General features: G+C 38.5%; 3 protein-coding genes across 4 annotated transcripts; 1 reads left to right on the plus strand and 2 right to left on the minus strand.

Annotated features, from left to right (window-relative positions):
- Positions 1-8,860: 8,860 nt before the first annotated feature.
- Positions 8,861-12,982, minus strand: rtn2b (reticulon 2b). The gene is made up of 7 exons (XM_057360799.1): positions 12,871-12,982; positions 11,549-11,756; positions 11,036-11,174; positions 10,501-10,570; positions 10,286-10,332; positions 9,889-9,947; positions 8,861-9,673 (listed from the first exon to the last, which is right to left on the minus strand). Exons 1-7 carry the CDS (start codon positions 12,881-12,883, stop codon positions 9,574-9,576), a joined length of 636 nt encoding a protein of 211 aa, XP_057216782.1. The 5' UTR covers positions 12,884-12,982; the 3' UTR covers positions 8,861-9,573.
- A 1,980-nt stretch (positions 12,983-14,962) lies between these two features.
- Positions 14,963-21,137, plus strand: ppm1nb (protein phosphatase, Mg2+/Mn2+ dependent, 1Nb (putative)). Its single transcript, XM_057361056.1, has 6 exons — positions 14,963-15,693; positions 17,141-17,712; positions 19,226-19,343; positions 19,503-19,617; positions 20,021-20,084; positions 20,260-21,137. The coding sequence occupies exons 1-6, from the start codon at positions 15,279-15,281 to the stop codon at positions 20,284-20,286; spliced, it is 1,311 nt and encodes a 436-aa protein (XP_057217039.1). The 5' UTR covers positions 14,963-15,278; the 3' UTR covers positions 20,287-21,137.
- A 157-nt stretch (positions 21,138-21,294) lies between these two features.
- On the minus strand, positions 21,295-26,180 carry kcnk12l (potassium channel, subfamily K, member 12 like). 2 transcript variants are annotated; one of them, XM_057361054.1, is made up of 3 exons: positions 26,046-26,180; positions 24,878-25,694; positions 21,295-24,590 (listed from the first exon to the last, which is right to left on the minus strand). In XM_057361054.1, the coding sequence occupies exons 2-3, from the start codon at positions 25,275-25,277 to the stop codon at positions 23,581-23,583; spliced, it is 1,410 nt and encodes a 469-aa protein (XP_057217037.1). In that variant the 5' UTR covers positions 25,278-25,694; positions 26,046-26,180; the 3' UTR covers positions 21,295-23,580. The 2 variants fall into 2 exon arrangements, with proteins under 2 accessions (XP_057217037.1, XP_057217038.1); XM_057361055.1 differs by lacking the exon at positions 26,046-26,180 and having other exon boundaries at positions 24,878-25,225; positions 25,549-25,560.
- Between the last annotated feature and the right edge of the window lie 902 nt (positions 26,181-27,082).

The following is a 27,082-nucleotide window of genomic DNA, read 5'->3' on the forward strand; positions in this document are numbered from 1 at the left end:
TGGAAAATCTCAGACCACAAAATGCTCTCTGGGAAGGAGAGAGAGCCAGGGAATGGGGGAGGTGGGAATGCTAGTCTTTCCGCAGAGACCGCTGTCTGCATGTCAGCTTATGACTTGTGTTGTAGGTAAACAAACCGGTTATCTACTGGGCAACTGGACTGGTAGGGCCATTAAACAGCAAGCTTTTAATGAGGTGCCAGTCACCAGGGAGCAATCTACACTATTTTGGCCCCATCGTTCGGGGAAAAATCAGCCAGTGGACCCCATGCATTCAATGAGAACATTGTTTATTCCATCTGTGAATCACCTCTCTGGAATGCATCCACCTTCGCTATATAAAAATGTGTCAGTCCTACAATAAAGTATCAGCTTGGGCTCAAACCACTAAACTCAAACCACACTTTGATATACGCACTCTTCTGATTCTTCCTGATAAGGGTTGTATATTCTTTCTTATGTTGTGACTTTGGGATTCCCTCTCGCTATCTGTGACCATTACCGGGCCTGATTATTCAACGTATTACGAATCCTTCAGAGGGATTTGAGGTGCTTGTTTCACCACCCATCCATATTTTCACATGAGAGCTCTTGTATTTGTTCTGGATGAGCAGATGCTCTAGTGTTCCAGCGAAGGTTTCGGTTTTGCGAGACTCTAGACACAATGTGGAATGCTGCGTAAATATTTTCACAGTAATATCTATAGAAATTAAACCTTTGGGAGCGTTATAATATGAAGTAGATGTATGAGGAGCTCCTCAACCCTGTCCTGCTAGTTCGAAAAAGTGATCATGGCTTAAGAGATATTCAGGATTAGTAGGGTAAAGCAGAGTCCCTTTATGCAAAGAAAATATATTTTTCTATATATTAACTGTCAATATGTTGAATCATTTAATATATAAAGATGTATAGATTAACACATTGTTTATATATTACAATATTTAATAATAATAGGCCTACACAAGGAATTGCCCATTTGCACATATTGAAATATACCGTTTAAGCACTTTCAAAAGGAAAATGTATTATTTATTATTTTGAATACTATTATACTACACTCCCATTTATTTTTGTTTAGGCACTGGTGTGCATGGTTTAAAAAATAAATTATAAACCATGCACCAATCGGGAGTCTGCTTTACATTACTAATCCTGAATATCTGTGAATTCTAAAAACCAGCAGGGAATGACAGTTAAAACTAATTTGTCACTGGAGATTAACACAGAGCATCTTAAGTACTGCTGTAGTGTTAAATACGGCCATAAAGTAATTTTTATCACCTCTGCTGGAAAATACAGAGTAAACTCTTATCTGCCTTTTGGAACATAGTAGCTAGCTGACCAGTGGATGACCTGCTAACACGTTCCAAAACACAACTACCACCTTAAACTAGATTTTTTCCAAAAGTACAGCAAAGTGGATTCCAGATCCTAAACTGTTATCATGAGACTGGTTAATTTTATTTCAGTTGGAACGATCTGCAATATCCCAAATCCATCCTTCTCAAAACAGTCCTGTCTCTATAAACCACTCATCTTCTGTCTCCCCTCTTCTCGCTCTGACCTCCAACTCTGACACGTAATGGAGATGCACGCCGTGGCAGCCATATTGGACACCTGCAACACTGTACGGCCATTAAAGTTAAACTATCAAGTCAACCTGCCCCAGAGTGACTGTGCAGATTTACAGTCTTGGATTGATTAGGAAAAAGAATGGGAATAGTGGGGGATGGTTAGCATAGTCCAACATTACAGGTTTATTACATGACGGAGCAGAAGGCTGTGGGTCCTTCAGAGCTGAAACTCACCCGTTTGTCTTGAAGAGAGATGATGTAATCAGGATTATCAGAAGCAGAAGCACAGGTTACGACTGATTTCCCCGCTGACAGAGTCACTTCTTCATTGTGGTAGTAATGTTTCTCCATTGACGGCCATTCAAATGTAATTTGTTTATGTAAAATATAGTGCACTTTTATTAGGCTTTCACAAAATTATACTAAATCTACATTAAATATTTGTTTTAATGTATTGCTTGTAAACAAATCAAAACGATTTGTACAGAATATGTTGAGAAAGATGCTAAATGCATGGGCGTGATATAGTTTAACTGGGTCCTCATGCTAACCATTGTTTTCTTTTTTTTTTCTTTTATTGTAATTTATAACATTATACAAAATAAATATATGCTAACCAATTTAAATAGAGTGGTGCAGAGATGACGTATTTTTTCGATGCAAACGCCGGAAGCGAGTTAGCATTTTAGCACTTCCGGTTCCATCGCCCCAAAGTTTTTTGAATGGGTTTTTCTTAAATTTCCTGAAATAAGATCTGTGGTTAACAAAACTGCTAAATATTTTCACATTTTAATCTATGACATAAAAGACACCAGTAATAACCCGCTTGTGATTTTTTAAAAATGTCGGGTGCTAACAAGTTGCTAAAAGCGACTTCCTTTGGCGGGGACATTAGACATCAGACATCATTGCGCATATAAATCTCACAAATAATTGACATGGACACAAATCTGCAAAAACGTGGATGGATATTCATTCACAAAGTAATTACTTAACGTTGCCAGGGAACATGTTTGTAATAAAGTTTGAAAAAGTTGTCGGAGGCCTGGTGGTGGTGACGTTGATATCGATCGACCGTTTAGTCTTTTTGTAGCATCATGTTAGCTTTTTACTTCTGGCTATTGTATTTAGGCTACAAAAGTAACAAATTGTGCGTTAATTTTTAAAGATGATCTGGATAGACAAAACGTGTAAACATCATAAATCTTTGTTAATCATCACAGAGCTTATTTTTTGTGATTGTTTAAAAGTCTATGGGAAAAATGTATGGGCTTTCGGTCGAGGGAACCAGTGCGGCGTTAACCTCCGGGTTGGCCTACAAAAATACGTCATTTCTGAGGTACTGTAAAGCAGTTCCAAACAAGAATGGTTAGTCATGTGACATCTAAAGCTCAGGTGATTGACCCTCAGTTCCATTAACATACTTTTAACCAATTATGCAAAAATGAGGTGCAATTTTCCACGGCTACATGCACTAGCCAAACAGCTATTGGTCAGAATGTGCAGGCAAACAATTCAGTGTGATAAAGAATTCATCCATCACAGACCCATTTCAGTCAAGAGAGAAAATGGCTCAAGCTAGCCGAGTCATACTTTCTGTTGTCTAATACATCAGATGAAGATAGATGAAAAGATATGCAGAGTCATTCATTCACCTATTGATTTCTGTCAGTATAGGGAACGCAGCGCTTCATGAAAACTTCCTAAAAAGATTATAAAGAGAAGACAGCCTGCTAAATCACAAATTTAAATAGGCCACATTTATCTAGATAAAAGACATTTTTGATTAAAATAGACTTTGTCACTGCTTGTAGAAAGTGCCTGTTGTCTTATTATTGTAAAACTCAGGGTACGTTTACACAATGAAAAACGGAAAAGTTGTTCCTTTGCGTTTTTGAAAAGTTTCATATACACACGACAGCATTATCAAAACGATCTGCATTTACATGGATCTGGGAAAACTCGCTGTTTTATGCATGCCAGTGGATGACGCTGTTGCGCTATAAAGAAACCCTACGTGCCTGCGCACATACGTCTACCCTTTTTTAAGCACATTTAATACACTTTGTCGGCGTATATGTGCGTTTATTGTTTGTGTATAAATACTATGTCTCCGCTGGTTAGTGTTGCAGTAAATATACTTTTTGCTGGAGAAATGATAATGAATATGTCACGCAGCACAACCAAGCAGCGTGAGGCCGCCATTATTGTTTGGGGAATACTCGCTCATTGGCAGACAATGGCCGATCGCATTAATTTTGTTTTTAATATAACATCCACATAGCAATAGAAACTAGAAAAATCAGATTACATATCATTCTAGGGGAAGATACAAACAATTTTATTGGAATACTCATGCCTACAGACTGAACGCGTAATACGTATGCGTATGATGTCATCGTTTTTGGAAATCACGGCCTTCAGAGTTTGCACGGAAACGATAATGCCGTCGTTTTCAAAAACTTGCATTTTTGAGACCCGTTTTCAAAAGTTTGCATTTCAGTCCCCCTAAACGCCGTTTAAATGAACAGCCAAAAGCCTGAAAACGGTCTCGTGTAAATGGCCTCTTAATTTTACTCTGTTGCCACTTCATGCATCGTGGTCCTAAAGCCAAACCATTTTAAAACCACTGCTTAATGATCTGTAAGCAGGTGCTTTAAGAATTTGCCATACAAAATACTGGGTTTACTATCTAGTCTAAAAAAAATTCTTCTGGCTTTTCTAGACAGAATTCTCTGCCTAAACCGAGCCATTGCTGGCACTCCCCTTATTGGTATGAGAGACTCTGAGACTGTTTTACCCAACTTATCTTCCTTTCTAATCATTATTTATGATTTTTTTCCTGGTTCCGTTCTGGCCTTTAAGAGAGAGGGGGCTTTTTTACACAGAAGCCCAAAATAGCACACATTTTTCTTTGTTAGTGGATGTCTAGGCAATTCAGCCTCGGACATACAGTCAGCGGAGGATACATCTGCTGTTTTTTGAGGAAGAAATTGTGTATGCAAGTGTTTTGTTAACACCGGGGGGATCAAGGTGCCCTGCTGTGGGGGATGGTCACTGTGAACGATTGATTCTGCTCCATGTCTCCATCTCTCTGTCTCTTTCTCTCTCTCTCTCTCTCTCTCTCTCTCTCTCTCTCTCTCTGTCTCTCTCTCTCGCTATTTTGGCTGCTTTTTCTCCAATTGTCTTTCCATTCCCTGAAGATTTCTATGACACAGAAGTCTCTAATTTTCCTTTCTCAACAATCTGTTGGAACTGGGACATATAGCGGCCCTACAACTACAATAGTAAAAATCGTTTTATATTGCATCTAAATGTTTATAAAGACTAACATATTATTTCTCAATTAACACTAACTAAATCTATATAAATTGCTTTTGCTGTAATGACAAATTTACTCAGGGCATGTGTCTTCCTTGTCTCAGCATGAATTAAGATATTTCCAAAGTGCATCTTGTGTTCTTCAATGGATCCAAAGAGATTTGACCTTTCGTACAAAGGAGTTAACATGATCAATGTCACAAATCTGCTTTGATCAGTGAACTCGAAGCACTGCAGAATCACATCATATTATTTCTTTGTTTTCTCTGTTTGAGAATTAAAAAACTGTCTGTTTCTTACAGGTTTAAATGTTTTAAAAATGTTAAATTCCAGCTTTCTTAATGTGGTCTCAGCCATTCACTGAATATCTCTGATAGTGTTTCAGTTGACCTTCAGCGCAAAGAAAATGACATCAAACACAAAGAACATCATGATCAAATCATTTTACAGTAAAGATGGATGTGCCTGTGTGCCACAGAAATGACAGCAAGTAAACAAAGGATCTGTTTTCTGTGTCGGCCATGACAATGAAAAATGACATTGTGGGTAAATGCAGTATGAACAGCAGCTGCCCCACAGAGCCACACTATGATTGAGACATTTGTGAGTCTGTTCCCGTTGATGGCTACATAATCTCAACTCTATTCAGCAGTGCTGCGGGTGAACAGAGAGAGGGATGTTTCCTCAGGGACAGCTGGGATATTCGCAGACTCCTCTAGTGTACAAAGCTTCATTTCTCTCTCACACTTTTTTATTCCTCTTTTCCTATTGCCCAATCGTCGTGTTGTATTGTCTCAGCCTTAGATGTCACTCCAATGGACAAAAAGGCAAAAAGGGTCAGTTTAAAAACAAAGTTACAGATACAACCGTTTTTTTCAAGGCAGTGTTTTCCAATACAATCTTACAGTAATTTGTAACTATTTTATGAGGTAGCTAATTTATACGATCTCATTTGTACTGTTGTACTATTTGCTTTCGTACCAGTGATGGTTAGGTTTAGGGGTGGGGTCAGGGGAGGGGCTTTAGTATGGCTTTTTTAAAGTCCCATTGAAATTATTTTTTCATGAAATTGCAGCGTTTATAGTAAATACTTTATCAATGTGTGTCGTTCTCTTTAAAATTCATGTGCCCTCATAATCTTTAGTTAAAATCTGAAAATGCACTTCCTTCCTGTAGTGACTATCCATCTAGAATGACATATGTTAGACGGCTTGGGCGGAGCATCCGTTAACTCCTCCCCTTCAACTGTCAGTCTGCTGCCTGTTCCATTTCAAAATGCAACGGCTGTTTTTATACATCCAATCAAATCGCAAATCCAATCAAAACCCACCATTTTTCTCATTAGAAATCCCATTTCACTCGGAAAAGCATCAAAATCCAGAAGTAAAAACGATCGCAATTTCCGGTTCACGGGGACTTTAATAATTGTCAATTGTCGATCTCGTAAAATAGTTGTTCTGACTCTTTAAAGGGATAGTTTGCTCAAAAATGAAAATTCTGTCATCATTTATACTCACCCTCTTATCATTTCAAACCTGTATGACTTTGTCAAGATATTTTGAAGAATGTTGGTAACCGAACCACAGCAGTACCCATTTTCCTGCATTGGTTTTGTGTCTATACAATATAAGTGAATGGGTAGGCCTACTGCGGTTACCAACGTTCTTCAAAATATCTTCTTTTGTGTTCTGCAGACGAAAGAAAGTCATACTGGTTTGAAATGACAACAGGGTGAGTAAATGATGACAGAATTATCATTTTTGGGTGAAATATCCCTTTAAATATCGTTCAGATTCTTCCTGTCGAAGTAGGCAGTTCTTGGTCAGAATAAGCTGCAACAAGTTACAAAGCCGTCAGTCCTGTCACAGGCTTGCAAAAGTTTCCTTGAATATTTTCCCTATCTCTATCTTTTAAACAAAATATATTCTCTCTCCCAGCGATTATCCATTGTGCCGTTTCTTTGAGTTGAATGAGATCATTCAAGTGACCTGCACAAAGGCAATGAACTTAGAGAAAAGATTGAACCCTTAACCATTTGAAGCTGCTCGCTATAAACCTAGAAGTCAAGAGGGTCAGCAGTTTGCTTATGGCCTGCTCCGAGAAAACCTCTGACCATTCAGACAATTTCACATCTCAGTCTGAGTAAGATGGCCACTGTAAATGTGAAAGAGCTCTTAGCACAAGAGTGCACATCAATACAGAGGGAAAAAAACAGTGGATTGTTAGATCAATGGACAGACATTTGTAGCAGAGCTAAGATCCATTAGTCGATCAATAATATTAAACCCGTCAAATGAATGATTGTTATTCTTATGAAATGGTTTAGTAAACTCATGTCACTCATTTCATCAGCCATATTGTGACAAGTGTGTCCAATTAAGAGTTCTTCTGACCTTTCCTAACCTGTAAAGCGAGATATCTGGAACTCACCTTGCAATGATCTCACGCACGCTGCATTTCTTGCTGTGAAAGCACTTTCTAAAACTCAATTAGCGTGACTCGGCCAGGCAGCCTCATGCTGGTTTCATAGTGAAAATGACCAGCACTCAATTTTAGTGCACTACTTCCTCTTCTTTCCCATAATGATGTTGGGCAATTTCTAATTTGACATCAGGTTCTGTGTATTAAGAAAATCTTAGACCGAACGTTAGCTCAAGGTGCTATTGTTATGAAAACCTGCAGGTGTGATACAGCTGAAATCTTTCCGTAGGTTTGTTTGTGTCAGTAATTGACAAGCTGCTTAAAATGCATGGCAATGCTTCTTCATTTGATGTCGCTTTGAGGTGTTTTTGAGTTATTTTTAGTTTATTTCATTTCATTGCAGATGTTTGTGGTCGAGGGAAAGAAGCAGAGCTCTTTCTGACGTACTCCAGTTAGTATTTCCCTCTGCTGCTTGTATAGAACCACAATCTCTATGTGTTGGCAGAATTATCTATGAGGATTTCATCAGGCGAAATTACATCTTTTCATCCTCCTGAATCTTTTCTTTTGGGTTTTGAATTAATGGGGTTGAGAAAGTTTGACTGAAAAAGTTTTTGCACACTTTCAGTTCAATAACATTAACCTTTTTTTTACTTTTGATTACATGGGGTTCAATTTCTTGTTATAATGTGTAATTAAAAACTTGATTAATTTTTTTCTTTTTTCTCTCTCCATTGTTTTTCTCTTTATGATATGTCACGTATCTTGACAAAAGTGCATTCAGGAGCCGTTCAACCCAGATCAGCAAATATTTAGGAAAGACTAAAGTTAGTGGTTAAACAATTCCACCTTGACAACATCCAGTCAGGCAGGACATAACAGAATTCCCCCACATCCCACTTTAATTATACTGTAGCCTACTAACAGTAATGTGGTGAAAATTAATAAACTAAGTCATACTTAATTCACAATTTTCTTTATAACCTTAGAGATTTCTCACTACTACCTTGTGTCAAACAATAGACAAGGCAGTTTGAAGCTAAACTTAGCTTGACACAAGATGTTTAAAATTCCAGTGAATACAAAATGTTCTGTTAAGTGCAATTGTTCTTGTCAGTGGAATTTTAAGGTGTTCATTCTGTACACATGGAAATAGTCTTCGTGTACGGTGCAAAATGTTTTCTAAACAGTTCCTTCCAAAAATTTGGAAACATTCATATCATTTTATGGATAATCCTGATACTTTCCTAAAAAGCCTGTGGTGACAATTATCAGATTTTGTTTATCATCATCTAAGCATAGAAGTATGTGAACATCAGAAGATCAGTCATGTTTTTGTATCTGTTTAGCATTAGAACATCATCTGCAATCAGTACTTTTCGCTTGGACGTCTGAATGTTTTGAAATGGGGTTTGACTTTTCAAAGTTTTCTGTCTTCAACAGCTGCTTATTTGCCACACAAAAAAGAATTTTAGAAAAATGTATGTAATGTTTTACATGTCGTCAGATGCAAAGAAAGGACAGAAAAACATTGAAAACATGTGTTTACTAAGGGGGTTGTATTGCACAAATAAATAATGACAGGAAAGCAAAACTTGTTTTAAAGATACTCCTAAAAAGTAAAAAAATCTGTTCCTCAACTACTATTTAATTGTTCTCTCATATGAAACATTAAGTAGACATTACATTGCATTAATGCACATCATGAGTATTAAAACCATGATTATGAAAACAATCCTATCTGAACTGTTGTTCGTAACTGGTCAATTCCTAAAAACTAAACAATAATCATTTAGATGACATTATTTTTGGAACACCGTGCCTGTCCCAGAAGTGCTGATTGTGTGAGCACATTGCGCCATCTAGTGGAGAAAGATATACTTGCATATATTACTCGCTTCCTTTGTTGTGAAAATCAGTTAAAAATGAATGAGCCAGTAATTATAAATATTACACAGCTGTTTAATTGTCAGGAGTTATAAAAGACATTTCAGTTTAAATGATGGAGCACAACAACATAAAGTATTGGCATACATCATCGCTCCCTTTGCACTATGCTGCTACAATCTTTTTTAAAGAAGACACATTGAACAATCCCCGAGCACCACCATAAGAAACAAACTGTAAAACAAAGGCCGCTCATGGGTTGGCTCATAAGCCCCAAACCTGCCTAACAAACCCAAGTTACACGCCAGGTCACAGCTCCACTGTAAGACTTTGTTCATCTTGTTCCACATTCACATTTCTCTCTTCATCCTTTTCATTTTGTCTTTTGTTTCTGTCTTAATGCGACAGCAGAGGTAGGTGCTGGAGCCGGAGCAGGTGGTGGAGGTTTGACCAGAGAGACCACAAGATCAACCCTAACAGCAGAGAATTGAATATGTTAAAAAGAGCCAAGATATAGCCAAGAGGTGGATTTTAATACTTGATTTATTTGTTTTAAAAGTACGAAAATGCACGCATTTGTGTCTTTGCCAGGAGAAACAGAACATTTTGGTTCAAATTAAGATGAAGAGTATTTTTTCTCTTTGAGTTTGTATTTCTTAAGTCATGTGTCGGAAAGCTGAAAACGTACATTTCAGTAATTTTCGTAACAAGTTTTTGGACAGCTTTGACAATCTTCTCAATCCTTTGCTGCAAAAACAAACAAAGATAGTGTAAAGACAAAAATATCCTATAAAAGAAAATGTGCATGTAGATTTAAATTTGTGAAAACTGTTATTTGAGTCAATAATCTTTTTCCTATTAGCATTTTGCCATGGATCCCTGAGGGAATTTTTCCTGCCTTAAGTTTTTAAGTATAATCAATTTGGCTTAACAAGTTGTTTTTTCAACATACTATTTTAAATTTTGTCAGTGAGTGGAAGTAGTGTAAAGATATTCACAACATTTAACAAGTGAGTTGAAATGATAACTGTACTTAAAAACTTAGGGCAGCAAATAAAAAACATTTACACCGTACACAATCTTACCTGCTGAAGTTTGTACAGCAGTGGCAGAGAGAAAGCACATATGACACCTGTGCAGATTTGAGATTTAATTAACATAACAGAACGAAATTATGTTTTATACTGTTGTCACTTCCAGCTGTTGTTTAGTAAAACTAGTGAAAGTGGATTATTATAATGTCAGTCTTGGTCTGTGATGTATAAATAAGCGTAAACAAATTATAACAAGACATCCTTACCAGTCATTATTAGAGTAAGACCATTGGTTTGGACCCCCACGAAGGTCAACAAATACAGCAAGGCAATGAACTACAACAAATAATTACAGTTTAAGTCAACAAAACAAATAAACATAATTATTTAGATAAATATTTTTTTCAAACTTTGCACTAACGATATGTATTTGAACTTTAATTAACAAAATGTTATTTTTTTACATTAAAAACTTATTTTTTTAAGCAGGAGTACATTACATTTTTATCATGTGTTCTCTGCGGGGGTCATGGTGTTGCTAGCGTTATGATACCAGGTGTGCACTGTGCAGCAAGAACATAGTGTTTCTAAGATTCTGTTTCTTGTGATTTTGTGTTCCCTTCACAAAGCGAAGCGTTATTTCCTCTGGGACTGAAAGCACATGGTAATAGTTCAATTCGAGACTAATTACATAAGTAAGCTGTTTCTCCCCTGCTGTGGTGAAAGTAGGTCATGAATTACTGTAGCGTGCAAAAAAAGTGCTCAGCACAGCTGAGGTGAGACAGTTAAGACCTGTCAGACCTTCAATGAGTCCATGATGCTATTGATGAAGAAAAGCCTCTTCAGGTCAGTGACAGCCGTAGCGATCAGCAGAACGATATGTTCAGCCATGCGGATCGTGTCCTCATCCGTCAGCGTATGGTCCTCTTCCAAATATGATCTTTTTTAATAAAGAAAAGTGGACTGGTTAAGAAAGATGACATATTACATATATTGAGTTGTGTTTTTATCCATCACATCTCAAAATATTAATATCAGCACATTTACACATTTAAAAATTTATATTTTGATCATATGTCAATGTTCTTCAAAAGAAGGCAACTATATAAACATCAGCTCTGTATAGCAGCAAAGATGATGTCATATCAGAGGGAATCACTAGGGTTTAATTAACTCGGGTGAAATAACATTCAGTGCAACCATACAGTACACTTCACAAGAGACTTCACATCTATTCCAAGAGCCGAACAGCAGTGTCAGTTACACCTTCACGGTTACGGCTGCCTGACAGTGTTTATTTTAACCCAAACTCACTGGAAGGGGTGAGAGCCATCACTGAGGCGCACCAGGTCCAGGGCTTTGTAAAGAAACCGTGCGGGAAGGGTGAAGGCCATGATCCACAAGCCGAGGTTGGACAGGACCGTGATGGAGCTGAGCTGGAACAAACAAGCCAAACCCACAACCAAACCCGTAAACACCAGCGCGGTGGTCCCAACATCTCGCCAGTACAGCAGATCCGACACTAGAGAGAGCAAAAAATAAATATAGCAGCGTATACAGAAAGACAGAGAGAACAGAGACGAATATGCCCAACTGCTTTGAAGTTGATCTCAGAGGAGATGTGGTGTAGTATTTGGGTGGTCAAATGTAATTTGTGTTCTAAAACAGACTATCAAATTTCAAAAAGAGATTTTTATTTGTTTATTTTGGACCTCTTTCATCTCAGATTCAGGCCCTAAAGTTGTCTGGGACATGTCATCATTTAATTGGACTTGTCGTGGTATTCAGACCTATGCAATCATCAAAGCTTACACTGCCAAAACCTCTTTATGAAACCATTTAACTGTCCAACTAAGACGTGCCAGTGATGTGAAGTCTGTTAACACATTCCATCTTTTCTACGTATGAACGAATTCCTAACAGGCCGATCTGAATCCAGACCTAAAGGCCATGTCCAGGTGTCCGTCCGCAACATCCCTCACATAATTTTCTCCATATGTTGTTCATTCTCAAACACATGGTTTTAGTGGTTAAAATTAGACTGGAATCAGACAGAGGCGAGCCGGTAATGGCAGAGTACAAGTACACGCCTCTACCCCAGCAAAAGCCAATAGACCCCAACGGCTGTTGATTCTGATTATCCTCCAAACGCAGGTGCAAAGCTGATCTCAGATCAATCCAAACCCTCTGGATGGACAAACAGATCTTCCAGATCTCTGCTAATAGTTTACCGCAGCTTAACATGGCCTTGTCGAATTAAATTGCTCCTGGGTGACACCTGCCAGCACCGCCAAAATAAGGCAAAGATCTCACCTCCTTGATTCAATCATCATACGTCTTTTTCTCCTCAAAATGTATATCATGCGTCAGTCCATAAGGTTAATCCATCCATCACTTTTCCATCAGCCTGCCACGCTCCCAATGGACGTCTTTTGTGTGGTGTTTTGACTTCTCAATGGCAATACCAAACCTCTAGTGTAACACCACTCAACCTGATCTGCAGTCACTCCCACGCCCCCACCTCCCACCGGGTTACTGCCAACAGGTTACTCGCGTACCAGCAAAACACATTTGTGAATACCATAGCTAAGGAGAGCTCGGTTCCAGCGCTATTCGGGCCAATGGAAGACTCTCACCTTTGCTGGCCATATCTACCGCTTCCAGACCACCCTCTCCTCCCTGCGCTTCACCGACCCTCTGGGCTTTTTTTGGCTATCTGAGCTTTGTCAGCAGGAAGGGGATGGCCTGACCTAATAATATCTCAAGCACTTGGACACCCCATCTTTATACACACACATACAGTCGGGCGCAGCTATCCTCCGTCACCCTGCCCCCTTCATGGGCCGCTCTGTGCTTAAGGAACTCGAGACGTCAGCATGTGTCAGCTCATAGACAATTCTTCATCTCGAGGGTCACAGCTAATCTTACATACAAGCAAATTACTCGGACGCTACTTGAAGGGTGGTGTGGAGTACTCTCACACGCCTGGAAAAGTGTGTTTAAACACAGAAAATGAGAATCAATGCGAAATAGTTAGCTTTTTCATGGACGTAGTTGCACTGTGAGGATCATATTTATAGCCTATGCACATATAAATATGCATGATGTTGTTCTATTTTGAAAATCTGAAGACAGATATGTGATCTTCACATTGTCAATTATTTTCTTTTCATGCAGGAATAACATTGATCATCTGGTTTAGCACAAAAAGTCACTGAAAGGTCATACCAAACCTAGTGTACTTGTATACCAAACAAAGTGTACATGCAAAATATAAAATATAAATTATACAAAGAATTTCTTAGAAAAGACACAAAAAATTCATAACAAAATCTTTTCATCAAGGAATAACATTGATCATTTGGTTTAGCACAAAATTACTGCCGGCTGTCAATAAGGCAAAAGGGTGAAATGAAGAAATTCTGGTTTATTAATTTCTTCATTTATTTAATTTAACATTTCAATTTCAAATATATGGTTCAATTAGTATTATTATATGAATTTGTATGAATCTTCACTGGTGGTCTTACACCTTTGGACCCCATTATAAATACATATACACATATACAAACATATATACAGTAGTGGGCAAATACTGTATGATGTCCTCAGGGCATTTTTCTTCAATATTAGCTTTTAACACCGCTTTAGGTTAGGAAAGCCATGAAATTAAGACGTGCATGGTACAAATTGGGCAAAACACTACTTTAAAGGTATTTATTACACACAATTATTTGGCAAAAGGGCAAATTAGGGAATATGTTTTTTATTCAAACAGGCCTATAGAAAACTGCATAGAAAAACAAAAAACCAACAGGACATAAAGCATACTTTGAGTACAATTTTATCAGTTGTTAATATTTTGTTGATCTTCTTGTGTAGTAATATTTCATATCCATTCTTCTGAGCCTCGACTAGATACGCTTTGCATACTGTATGTGCCTTCTTTTATTCTCAAAGATGACCTTGTCCTTTAGTTTACACTCCAAGCACAACTATTCAACATGCATTCAACATTTTTAATGCATCTTTAATTATACGAATATTTAAGTAAAGAGCAAAGATTTTGTAAAGTTAGACATCACTTTTGGCCACTACACCCTCACTACCTATATTGGTACATTAAAATAAAGCCCTAAACGGACCAAAGTGATTTAGCTATATTCACATCTGACTAAATTGTATGAATTGTTATTAATTATTATGTAGAATAATGTCATGACTTTGTATTCGTGTCATTGCACACACACAAGACTACGAAGACAAAAATAGTCTATTATGTGATGACGTATTCATGAATACATTCTTGTTTTACATAATCCACTTATCTGTCTGAATCAACCCTTGTTAGAGTCTCGCAAGATCATATTTAAATACGTGATTCATGAATTCAGCTCTTTTTAAAAGAGTGCCTTAAAATAAAAATTCAAGAAGCAATAGAGTGCTACTGTATGTGCCATCTCTCTCGTTCTCACTAGGCATAACCATAAAAATCAGTTCATTAAGATGTGCATGTTAGGTAATCCACAATTCTCAAACGTTCAGGTGCACAGATGATTAACAGAGTTCAAGAGGAGAGGGAGGAAAGAGAGAGAGAAACTGAGAAACGTGTAATGGAGAGCGAGCCACTCTGCAAAAGGATTGCATCGGTGTGTACAACAAGAGGGAGGACACTGAGATATGATTGGTGCACAGAAATAGCTCAGCCAATCGGACGGATGACAGGAAAATATCGGCTCAGATGGTGAGAAAGCTGTAGGGAGAGAGAATATCACTGATATATAGAAGAGATAAGAGAAAGTACTGGCTCAATTTGAAAAGAATAACCATGATCACAGGTAGATCGGATCTCAATGAAACGCAAAGCCAAGGCTAGACTTACAGGAGAGGAAATCAGCTGTTCTGGATTGGATCGTTTGAGGATGCTCGAAGGAGCAGTCTCTCGGGATATAATGCTGTAAGGCCCTGAGCACCAAAGCCAGTGAGCTAAAGCACAAGGTGGAGGCCGTGACAGGATTCACACAATCGGAAACAAAAAGACACCATGAGAACATCCAGGAAGGGGAGCGTGGAAATGCCCGCTTTTGTACGGCAGCTGGTGAAGGAGACAGAAAAAAGGGTCACCTCCTTTTTTAAAGGGGGGCGGGGGGGAGGAGGCGCAGGGGAGCTGGGTGAAGGCGAGGAGGGGGGAGAGGAAGAAGGGGTCATCCCTAGCCCCTACCTGGAACGGCCGGTTCTGGATAAGCATATGCAGGAGGGATGTGCCTCCTGGGGACTTACCTATGCCCTGGCCAGCATGCAGGGTTGGAGAGCCCACATGGAAGATTTCCACAACTGCTTCCCTCAGTTGGGGGGTGAACTCTCTCATTGGGGGTTCTTCTCAGTGTATGATGGGCACGCAGGCAGCATGGTGGCCCAACACTGCTCTCGAAATCTGCTGGAACACATCTTGGGCACAGGTAATGGATGATCTTTCTTACAAGGTGCAAGAGATGTTTCATCAGTGATGCATGGTACATGTAGTAGACATTTTTTAATGTTGTGTCAGACCGCACGGAAGCAATAGGGATGGCTTACACAGAGTCATAGAAATCATAATTACAGTGGATTACATCATCACATCACATGCTGTTGAGCTCTTTAGATAAAGGGATTCTTTTGCCACATCACCCAAGCCACAGTAATGCTATTTAACAGTCATCTGACAAGTTAATTGTGGAGTGTGGCACGTTTCTAATTGTCCTATAGGAAAAGCAATTACACTCTTCAGCAGTGAAGCATCTGGGAAATTGTGTTTTTCCTAAGAGATAACTTAAATGTGTTTAGGTCATATGAATGTTAAAATCTTAAATACTCTCTTATTTGAAAGGCGCTAAATGAAAATGTACATAAATGTATGCAAATGTCATTTTATTATTTGAAATGTATGATTGGAAAAAGTTCGTATTTATATTTACAATATGCTTATATCCAAAGGGACTTGCAAAAGTGACACTAATTCATATTATTGTAATCCATTTATTCATTTAATGCATAATATTTATATAAATAATACAAATATAAACTTAGAAAAGTCACTGAAAGGTCATACCAAACCTAGTGTAATTGTATACTAAACAAAGTGTACGTGCAAAGTAAACTAAACTGTGTTGGTTCTTTAGTACAATAAACACTGTTGGGAAATAGTGTTTTTCTAATGGGTAATAGGTTACATAAATATACACGTTTATATTCATGAATGTATACAAAAGTTTAAGAAAAACCTTAATTATTCCCTCATTTATAAGTCACTAAAAAGTGTGCTAAATGAATACATGTAAATGTGCATGAATAAAACATAAAAATATATGTATATAAAAACAAATTTCATATTTGTTTACAATTATATCCAAAGCAACTTGCAAAAGGGACATTAATCCATATAATTGTAATAAATCTATCAATCTAATTACATTCTTTATAAAATATAAACGATACAAAGACTTTCTTAGAAAAGACACTAAAAAGTCATAACAAAAGGTCTGTACATAAAAAATCTTAAATACTCCCTTCACTAAAAAGTGTCTGCTAAATTAATAAATGTAAATGTTCATACAAAATATGTATAAAGAAAATGTTTCAAATATAGGTTTAAAAATGTACAAAAAATAGATTTTTTTTCAAACATTTACATTTAAAATATGCTTATATCCAAAGTAACATGCAAAAGTGACATTAATACACATTATTGTAATCCATCTATTCATCTAATTAAGATTATATTTTATATAAAATATACATTTATAATATAAATGATACAAAGATAAACTTTCGTGGGAAAGTCACCAATAGGTCATACAAAAGGTCTACTGGCACAGTATTGCAATAAGTTGGTTATTTAGTGCAATAAGCCCTATTCTTTCTCAGGCAAGATCCGAGCAGAAGACGATGTGGAAAGGGTCACTGAGGGCATCAAGGAGGGTTTCTTCCTCATGGACAAGCACCTTCATGCCCTGGCCTGCCACGAGGGTTGGGAACGGGGAGGCACCACTGTAGTCGCCACAGCTATCACCCCTCACCACATCTACTTTGTGAACTGCGGGGACTCTCGGGCCGTCCTGTGCCGTGCAGGTCGGGTGGCTTTCTCAACTGAGGACCACAAGCCCTTCAGCCCGGGTGAGAGAGAGAGAATAGAGAGCGCGGGGGGATCGGTCACTCTACAACGTGTGAATGGATCACTGGCTGTGTCTCGGGCCTTGGGAGACTTCAGTTACAAGACAGCCAAGTGGAGGCCGGTCACGGAGCAAATGGTGTCACCTGAACCGGAGGTGTCTGTCGTGAAGCGCTCACCAGCAGATGAGTTTCTGGTTCTGGCCTGTGATGGTGTGTGGGACACTGTTAGTAATGAAGAGCTGTGTGCCTTCATACACAGTCGACTGCGTGTCTGCACAGATCTGAGAGAGGTCTGTTCTCAAGTCATTGACCTTTGCCTCTATAAGGTAAGAGACTTTGAATGTCAATATAAAATCTATTTAGACTTTTATTACTTTCTGGTGTTATTATACACTAAATAATTCATCAGCGCACATTTTTTATCTTAATAATCTTCAAAATAGCTATAAAATAGCAAAACAGCCATTTTCATAATACTTCTATGCAGTGGTCACTTTCACAATATAATTGTTTCCCCTAATACATTTTCCCAAATTTATTCATGAAAAACGATAAAAGTAATTGCTAAAATGTTTAACTCTAGACGCACAGTAATTTATTCAGGTTATTATTTAACCTTTTTGAGCTAAATTGTTTAATTTAAGTAGGCCTACCACCTGCGGTTTTAAGTAAATTTTTTGACTTCAAAAACATTTCTTTTCTATTTGTTTTAAAGTTTACATCAATAGTATTTTACATAACTATTGTTATTATAAAACCTGTAATATTTCTTTGCAATTCAAGTAATAGAAACAACTGGAAGATATTCCAGTATACCACTCACAAATTGCCTGCAATTCGCGAAACCGTTTTGGAAACCCTGCACTGGGGCAAGCTGGATAATATTCGGCTAAACAATTTACAGATTCTCATCGTTCTTAGTGTCTTTTGTTTGTAAGAAAATCTCAGTAAATCAACTTAAAGTTCTTATATTTCTTTTTAGGGAAAGAAAACGATTATTTTACAGGAAACTTTTCGTTTTTTCCACCTTTAATATCTTGCAAATGTGTCACATTACAGATGAGTTGCTAACATAAATTCACATAATTGTCAAAACCGAAACGTTGATTCGACTCACAAAACAACTGTGGTAAATTTGAGATAAAGACTGGTGAATGATCTCACCCTCAATCATTTTTAACAGGCTTAAGTGTCACATTGATAGATCAGTGCTCAAATATAACTGAATAGAGACAGAATGTCTCTACGCTTTGTGTTGTCAAAGGTGTATGAAGCATCCCATGAGTACAGCTTCATCAACCTGTTCAGAACACCACTCGGGCTACCATAACCCCGATTTTAGCCTGGCTTTTATATTACATAAGAGAAACACTGGCTGGCCTTCAAGCTTTAAAGATGGATGTGTGCTGACCTGAAAATGTCAACATCTTTCTCGCTGCAGTAAGCTCTCTATTTTGTCATGATTGCACTTTCGACCACCATCTCAAAGTGCATTCAGCCGCTAAACTGCATAAGGATGAACTACATTTAGCCCTGGCTTGAAGGGATTACTACTGTCTGGTATAGCATCGTGTCGCGTAGGGTCAGATAACGAACAGTTTTCTTGAGAAATTAAGGATAAGGTCTGTGTTTGAACCCCCGAATTAAATGTACTGATTTGTCAACCTGAGGCATAATTTGCAGACTACCTGATAACATCACATTATTGCCTGCATGCAGAAACATCCGAAGAAAAACAAGATTTAGTGATGAAATTGTGTACCAGGCTCATTAATTGCATACCAAACATTATTGTTTCTTGTTTTGGGTGATGCAACAACCTCTCGTTTTTGCTAACAGGGGAGTCTTGATAACATCAGCATCATTCTAGTCTGTTTCCCCGGCGCCCCCCAGCTGTCACGTGAGGCATTGCATCAAGAAGCTGAGCTGGAGGACTTTCTAGAGTCTAAAGTAGCTGGTAAACCATCAGATTAAATCTGAGTTTTGATTCATTTCGTTACATATGAACCACTCTTAATGTTTGTATGGCTTTTTGTCACAGATGGCAATCAGCTCAATCTCTTACATTTAAAAGTAGCCTGCTTGGGAATTAAGTCTTTTCGTGTGTCTTCGGCAGAGATATTTGAAGAGCTGAGTGCAAGAGGTGATGAGCCTGATCTCCTGTCAGTTCTGACCGTTCTGGCTTCAACAGTGATACCAGGGCTACCACCAGGGGGCGGACTTCAGAGCAAGTGAGTATGAATGGCTGTGAAATAGCGTGTTAACACTCTTAGTATTTTTAAGGTTTATAGTATTTATAATTTGTACCGAATACCATCTATCATCTACCAAAACTCCTTTTTACAAACAGTGTTTAGCTCTTTTGTGATTGACAGATAATTGATTATGCAGGTTTCTAAATTTGTAAATGTACTCCAACAACCTTGGACACAGAGAAAAATACGTGTAAGTAGCTCTGAGTATTTAAAACGACACTGATGAAATACATATGGTAATAAATCCTCAGATTAAGATGTTCTTTGATTCAAGCTGCACTGAGAACAGACACTTTTTCTACGGTAATAACCAAGTGTGACGTATAAGTGTGATGACTTTATTTCAGAGAATTCAATTGTCATTTTTTAACATTTGCAGACGGAACTGTATCATCTCAGCCTACTATCAGCAGAAAGAAGCACAACGCTCTAGACTAGCACAGGTATGACACTAAACTCTTTAATGCTAAGTGAAAAATGTATTACATTTTACATTAGATTTTTAGCACACTGTAGGTGTAGTAAATGCCAACAATTTTATACTACTAATGCGCAGATCAATACCCTGTTGTGTTAATGTACAATTATTTTTAATATGAGTTGTTTATATCTTTACAGGAGCTCAGTCCTACAGATGCCAATTAAAAACCATCTTCTGAAAGATGTTAAATGGACATTAAAAAAATAGTGACCAGGTTTATTTTTTGGACAGCAATGAACATAAATACATTTTACTTTCTTCTTTTTGCAAGTTTTCTGAATGATACAACAGACAAAAAGCAATGTTGTGCCGAAATCAAGGACAATACTGACTCTATAGCCTATACATTTGACTCTCTTTAGATTGTGATACTTACAGTATTTTCCTTACCAAACGTTTTAAATCCGTCTTAAAAGTCAACAACTCAGGAAATTTGTTGAACAGGTGGAAACCAATTTTTGAGGTTCTTCGCAGTCTTGAATATTATATGACGTGGGTTTACATTTTTAAAAACTGATCACAAAAGACGACAATATTTGTTGACAGCCTCTGGCCTTTAGGGAACCGTAAATTAGCAACAAGCCAACTTTTTTTAGTTGTCTTGCACATTTAAGTAATGAACTAACATATTAAAAGTCACAAATATGCTAAGAAATTTAAGAAATAAATTTAGTTAGATACAAGTACTTTGAATTTTTTTTTAATATACAGGTACACAACATGGAGCTCAACTTTTCCTATTCTTCAATTGTTGTTTCCTGTCATTTTCTCTAATCTGTTTGCATGGTCTGTATTGTACTGTACTGTGTTGCCTTACTGACCTCTTTGAAATTATGCCAACAACATATAAACAGTGTTAATATTACTAAGATACTTCCTAATGACTATCAAATGAAGTGATGCTTTGCTGTATCATGTTGTGTAATCTTCGTGCACATTTAGGAGATATTGTACAGTGGCGATATTTGTGCTATCATAAAGGTCAAAAGTTGAGTAATAAAGATGATAATAAACAGACCAGGCATTTCATACGGTTTCTGTTTATTTCAATGCTTGTCCTGCTACATAGAGAGACGTGTGGTAACTGCAGTGCCAGTCATACATTTTGTGTGCAGCTTAGATCAGTGGTTCTCAAACTAGGGACCATGACCCCCTAAGGGGCCCTAAGATGGATCCAAGGGGGCACAGTTTTGTGACATTTTATGAAATATAGAAATTTATGATAGATTTTGTGCAATCGAACGTCCGAAAAATAAGCCCACCAACCAAAATACCTGATGTTCCAGAATTGTATAAATAAATGTTTTTGGTTTAGTTAAAATCCTATGTTTAAGATCGTAAGTCTTTATTTGGGGGACACAAAGCGATACACCCTATACAAATGGGGCCTTATAACGAAAAAGTTTGTGAACCACTGGCTTAGATTTCAGTTAAATTAAAACACCAGCCGTTAGTATGCGATACCAGTATCAGCCTCCGGGGGGCGGCAAAAAGATACGTCCGGTTTAACACCCCTCTAATTTGCAGTCCGACCCGCCAGTAGACAACTCGTATTTTGAATATTTACCACCTTCAAACCGGAAACAACGTATGGAGCTCAAGCGCCATTTGCCATTGAAGACGTTATTTCCGGGTTTAAGATGGGAAATATTCCAAAGCATAATTACTGACATCTGCAAGCAAGCACAACGTTTGTGCGTCACTCAACCATGACAACAAGCTTTCAGAGGAAGTGTGTCAAATGACTACTCTGCATGAACACACGTAAAATGAAATCCACTGGTTTCAATCTGTGTAAAGCTTTTGTGGCACACTCAGTTCTATAACAGAATAAATAACATATTAATAGTAGCTATTACGTTTGAAACACAAATATTAAATAGCAAAATAAATATTCAACAAGTAAAATTTGTGTGTACAATATACAGTACAGTATCTACAGAATCTATACAATCTATCTATACATACTAGGGCTGTGCAAAAATATCGATACATGTAACTATCGCAATTTTTTTTTCAATAGTGTATCGATAGTGATACCTCTAATATCGATAATTTTTTAAAAATCATGTCAAATACATACGGTCAAAAGTAAGTGGAAGCGAGCATGGCGTAAAATATAAGAACGCTTGGAGCTCTCAGAGCTGATGTGTGGGTGTGCTTTGGTCTTCAAAATAAGTCATGGAGTAATGAGTTATATAAAATAATGCTGTTTGTAGGCTTCGCAAGTCATGACACAAGTCACTTGGCTGCTGCAGTGCATTAGACAAAAAGTTTATTAAGAAAAGTAACAATGACATTTATTGTGCTTTCATGGATGTGACACCAGCGCATTTACAGCACGGATGAACCAGAGGTTTTATACTGCCCATGTTCAATGTTTTAACTGTAATGCACCACAACAGCCAAGTGACTTGCGTGAGCCACCTTATTCCCCTGTGCTACCCACTTGAGGGGCGCAATCCAGTTTGGGAACCCAAACCTCAGATCTAAAGGTCCATGCATCGCACATCATGGCCACTCTGCAGAGGTAAGGGATGTTTTTACACTTATCCTCACAGAAAACCCCCGGTGGTGCACAGCATGTTGTATTTCTAGCTCTACTCTTTACATTTTCTATTTAAAGTATTGCAATATATGGCAAATGTGTATCGTATCAAAATACATAGCAATATATTGTATCGTGACCCATCTATCGTGATATGTATCGTATCGGGAGGCACTTGCCAATACACAACCCTAATACATACGTTGTGTGATTATTACTGTAGACTCGACTGTTCTTGCTTTGTGTTAATTGTCTGTCCCTTTAAATATGTCACTTTTGCTAAAAGCCTATTTACACATATTTGTGTTCATTTTAGATGATTTACTCCTTAGGACAATCAACAGCAGTGCGATAAACGATTATGCAATGAAAAATACTGACCATCTCCTTTCGATTTGACACTTGTTATTTTTTCACGCGGGACTGTCTAAGTGCTGTGGCTACATCTGCCCTGCTCTTGAAAATCAGTCTGTTTTTGTGAAGAGCTGCTAAAGGATCTCTTTAGAGGCGCAGTGTGATTGCTCACCACACCGGCCAATCACTTCAGCATGGAAGTGACTTCGAGAAGCGATGTCACTATTAAAATCCTGTGGTCTGTTGAAAAATTGAGAGAGGTCTCCTTGTAAGAATGAAGCCATTGATGAATGCTCAGCATCATCTTAATATAACACGACATGGAAATAAATCAGCTATTTTAATTTGATCTGATTTGTTCTGTCCTGTATAAGTGACCCTGTCTATGAAAACCTGGTTAAAGCCTCATAATACGAGCACTACAGGTTAGTCAAAATGATATACAGATTTCACAGACAATTTTCATCTTTGATTGCGTGCAATAATCAATCATAAAAAATGAATGATATCTTCATATAGAAATAATGTACAATATCACCATCTTTGTATAAGCGAGCTACCTGTCAACACTCGTCTCCTGTAGGCGATTATTCATGATAGCAAAGGCGCCCACTCCACCTGAAAAGCCGTTCTGGCGAACATGGCTTTGTCTTGGATTACCGTGAGCGGTTTCTGAGAGTTGCTTCTGTAGAATGGCCAGAGAAACCTTGTTGGCCATAAAGTCATTGACGGAGATCATTTCTCCAGACAGTCTGCGCCCTGTCAGATAACCTCCATCTGGTCCTAAGCCAGCATCCGTCTCACTATCACAAACTGTTTCCACTGATGCATTAGTGAAGCGTTTTCCCGCCGTTTCAGTCGCGGCGGCAGGGTGCACGGCATTGCGTTTTTGCCCCCTCAGCCGAGAATTGCCGGGTGGAGGGTGGTGATTGTTTCGCTGGTTGGGAAGACGCGGGAAGCAGCAGCAACAGCAGGTCCGACCCCGCCTCCTGTACGGCCGGCCGCGGCACGTACATTGGGACCTGCTGCGGTCCAGTTTCGCCAAGATCCAGTTAAGCGTCTGCTTGATGATGATGGAAATAACATTAAATAGGGAATAGATACAACACACACCCATGAGAATGAAGAGGCAGTTGCCGAGCCGGTAGGCCTCCTGAGCTTTATAGCTTTCCCTCTGGCTGCTCACCAGATCTCCAAACCCAATGGTGCTGAAGGCCACGAAGCAGAAGTACAAGGATTCAAAGTAGTCCCAGTCTTCCATGGCAGAGTAGAGAGCGGAAGCGCTGCAGGCGATCAACAGGGCAGCTATGCCCAGAATGAGCATTACGTAGTAGACCGATGGTTTCCAACCCTCCAGACTGTCATCCTCACTCCTGGATTCCACTCCTCCCACACCAGAGCGGCGCAGTTGGCGCTCGTGACACCAGCGCATGATGTAGGCCAGCATCGTGATGATGCGCTCCAGGAAGAGGTTGAAGAAGAGGATTGTTGCTGCACAACCGAGGAGTCCGTAGAATATTAGAAAGATCTTTCCTGCAATGGTGACGGGAGTGGTCATGCCAAAGCCTGGAGAGAAATAAGACGCATTTCATGTTTTTAAGTTATTATTTTCAGCTAATACAATGAAGAGTGTTGGTAGAATGACAGAAGAATGTTGATAACCGAATAACAGCGTTACCCATTCAAAAAAACTATGCAAGTCAATGAGCACAACCATTGTTCGATTACCTACATTTTTCAAAATACTTTTTCTGTGTGTTCTACCGAAGAAAGTCATACAGGTTTAAAATGACAAGAGGGTGAGTAAATGATGACAGAACTATGCAAAGACCTTAAATTTTCACAGAACTCACCAATAGTAGAAACCACAGTGCCGACAAAATAAAATGCCCCAGAAAAATCCCATCTAGGCCTAAGTTTGTCTACGCGGATACCAGCCACGAATGCTTCCTCATATTGTCTTAGAAGGTCCTGTAGCGAGTTCAGGTTGATGCTGTTTTGCTCTGTGAAGTTGGCCAGCTGTTCCTCCCATCGCTTATGGGCCTGCAGCTCAGAGGGATGCTCCAGAGCGGAAAACACCAACGCCCCACACAGCAGGTAGAGCAAGATGAAAGCTGCCAACAAGCCAAAACGGGCATTGTCCTCTTTTAGGTGCAGTGGGAGGCAACAGTTGTTGCTGACATCTCTTCCACGTGGCATGACTTGATAACCAGCAGGAATTGACAGGACAAGTGAACATGCACAGAGACACATATACACACATTCAGAACACACACGCACATAAATACACCGCAATGGAGTCTAGAACAGGTATGCAGTCACATGAAAACTGTATTGCTGCTACAGTTCATTAGAGTACATGACTGCACTGAAGAAAAATATTTTGCAGATGGGTTTATTTCTATCCGTTGTGATTCATAACCACATAACTTACTTCAGTAGTGTTGGGACAGAAATGGTCGTAAAAAGAAAGGTTATCTGGTAAAATGACACACAGTCTGGGAAATAAGACATCAAGATACACCTTTTGGGGTAGCAGGTAACAGTAGGCAGGCAAGCGCAAGATTTTTATCTTTTCCAAGGACTCTGTCCAGCTATAGCAGGTTACACACCAAGAGTGAGTAATAGGCTTGTGGTCTTGAAGTAGAATCATCTTTAATCCAAATCTGTCTGCAAATAAAAATAATACTTTAGTTAAGGGGCGACAACAAACATTTGAATTGTATTATTTATCACCCAAAGACCCTGATGTCAAAATACAGTGGATCGAATAGAGCAATATTATAAACACACTGGCACCATGTTTTATTTCTGTACGTGTGTAGTTTTAAATGTAATAATTAGAAACATTTTTTTTCAGCAATATACGGGCGTGAGTTAGAAGGTTGCGTGACTTGTCCTGTATTACAATTAACATGGATTTTAAGATTGTTATAAAAAATAAATCCTATGCAAATTCAGGATCTGATCATTAATGACTCGCTAGAAACTTTAAAAGTTGATAGATAAAGTGTTGCCTACCTGATTTTTTCTTTAATTTTTATGAAGAGCGCAGCTGATATTGGCATATCCCCCAAACAATGTCCTAATGTTTCGAGAAAACGAGAGGAGACAGCGTATTTTATTCGTAACAAGTGTCAATCCTCGGCGGCAGTGCGTGATTGAATGATACAGCAGCGCTATGGTGTCAAAAAGAGAGCGAGCGAGGGAGAGAGGGAGAGAGAGAGAGAGAGAGAGAGAGAGAGAGAGAGAGAGAGCGAGAGAGAGAGTCTGTCGCAAACTGAACTGAGCTGCCTACCTAGACGGCAATTTGGGTAATCTGAACGAGTTTAAGCCCTAAAATGCAGTCCAGGGCTATTTGCAAAGATTTCGACCTTTAACTAAGTAATCTTACAAAGCGTCAGAGACACGAGAAGGTGGACTTAATTTACATTTATTTACATTGATGCACTCAACAATCAACAACTGCTTACAAAAAGCAGAGTCTGCGCTATATATAGCGCGAGCTGAATGTCTGAACGAGTTTCACAACTGTGAATCTGCAAGATAATACTAATAATGATAAAGAAACCCATTTTCCTTTTGCATTTAGATTTGACATCTTTAACTTTCAGGTTTGAAGTGCATAAATTGTTACTACACGACTTACAGTGCTAACTGAAGCAATGCTATTCTAGCGGAAACTACCTCGGTCATTTTTGTAACGGGCTGTAAATGCCTTAACACTCACAGATATTACAAGAATCCCCCTGAGAATGCAACTTCAAAGACATTCAACAAGTACAATTTAAAATCCTTAAACGGCTGACAGCTACCACCATTTGCCTGTTGCTTTACTGACATTAAAATATTGCCTTGTTTGATGTTGACAGACAAAAATATAGCATGGTACTCTCTCTCTCTCTCTATTGTGAGATGCGCTTAGATGGAGACTATTGCTTTGTTCTCTCTGACCAGCCCACCCTTGCCTTTCATCTTGGTTGCCAGCTCACAAGACTGTATCCCCCATCATTAAAGTACTTGCCTGTAAGTGCCCAGGTGCAGTTGAGACACACAAG

Source organism: Triplophysa rosa, linkage group LG19, assembly GCF_024868665.1.
Source record: "Triplophysa rosa linkage group LG19, Trosa_1v2, whole genome shotgun sequence".
Lineage (NCBI taxonomy): Eukaryota > Metazoa > Chordata > Actinopteri > Cypriniformes > Nemacheilidae > Triplophysa > Triplophysa rosa.

What these genes read in the sequence shown, in the direction of transcription:
- kcnk12l (XM_057361054.1), bottom strand. Translation starts at nt 25,277, where the DNA reads ATGTGTCTCTGTGCATGTTCACTTGTCCTGTCAATTCCTGCTGGTTAT. An exon ending in CACTGTGGTTTCTACTATTG is followed by an intron (nt 24,591 to 24,877) that starts GTGAGTTCTGTG and finishes ATTTCTCTCCAG; the next exon opens with GCTTTGGCATGACCACTCCC.
- rtn2b (XM_057360799.1), bottom strand. An exon ending in GCATCATGGACTCATTGAAG is followed by an intron (nt 10,571 to 11,035) that starts GTCTGACAGGTC and finishes TATTTGTTGTAG; the next exon opens with TTCATTGCCTTGCTGTATTT. An exon ending in TGCTGTACAAACTTCAGCAG is followed by an intron (nt 9,948 to 10,285) that starts GTAAGATTGTGT and finishes TTGTTTTTGCAG; the next exon opens with CAAAGGATTGAGAAGATTGT.
- ppm1nb (XM_057361056.1), top strand. Translation starts at nt 15,279, where the DNA reads ATGAGAACATCCAGGAAGGGGAGCGTGGAAATGCCCGCTTTTGTACGG. An exon ending in GGAACACATCTTGGGCACAG is followed by an intron (nt 15,694 to 17,140) that starts GTAATGGATGAT and finishes ATTCTTTCTCAG; the next exon opens with GCAAGATCCGAGCAGAAGAC. An exon ending in TCTAGAGTCTAAAGTAGCTG is followed by an intron (nt 19,344 to 19,502) that starts GTAAACCATCAG and finishes TGTCTTCGGCAG; the next exon opens with AGATATTTGAAGAGCTGAGT.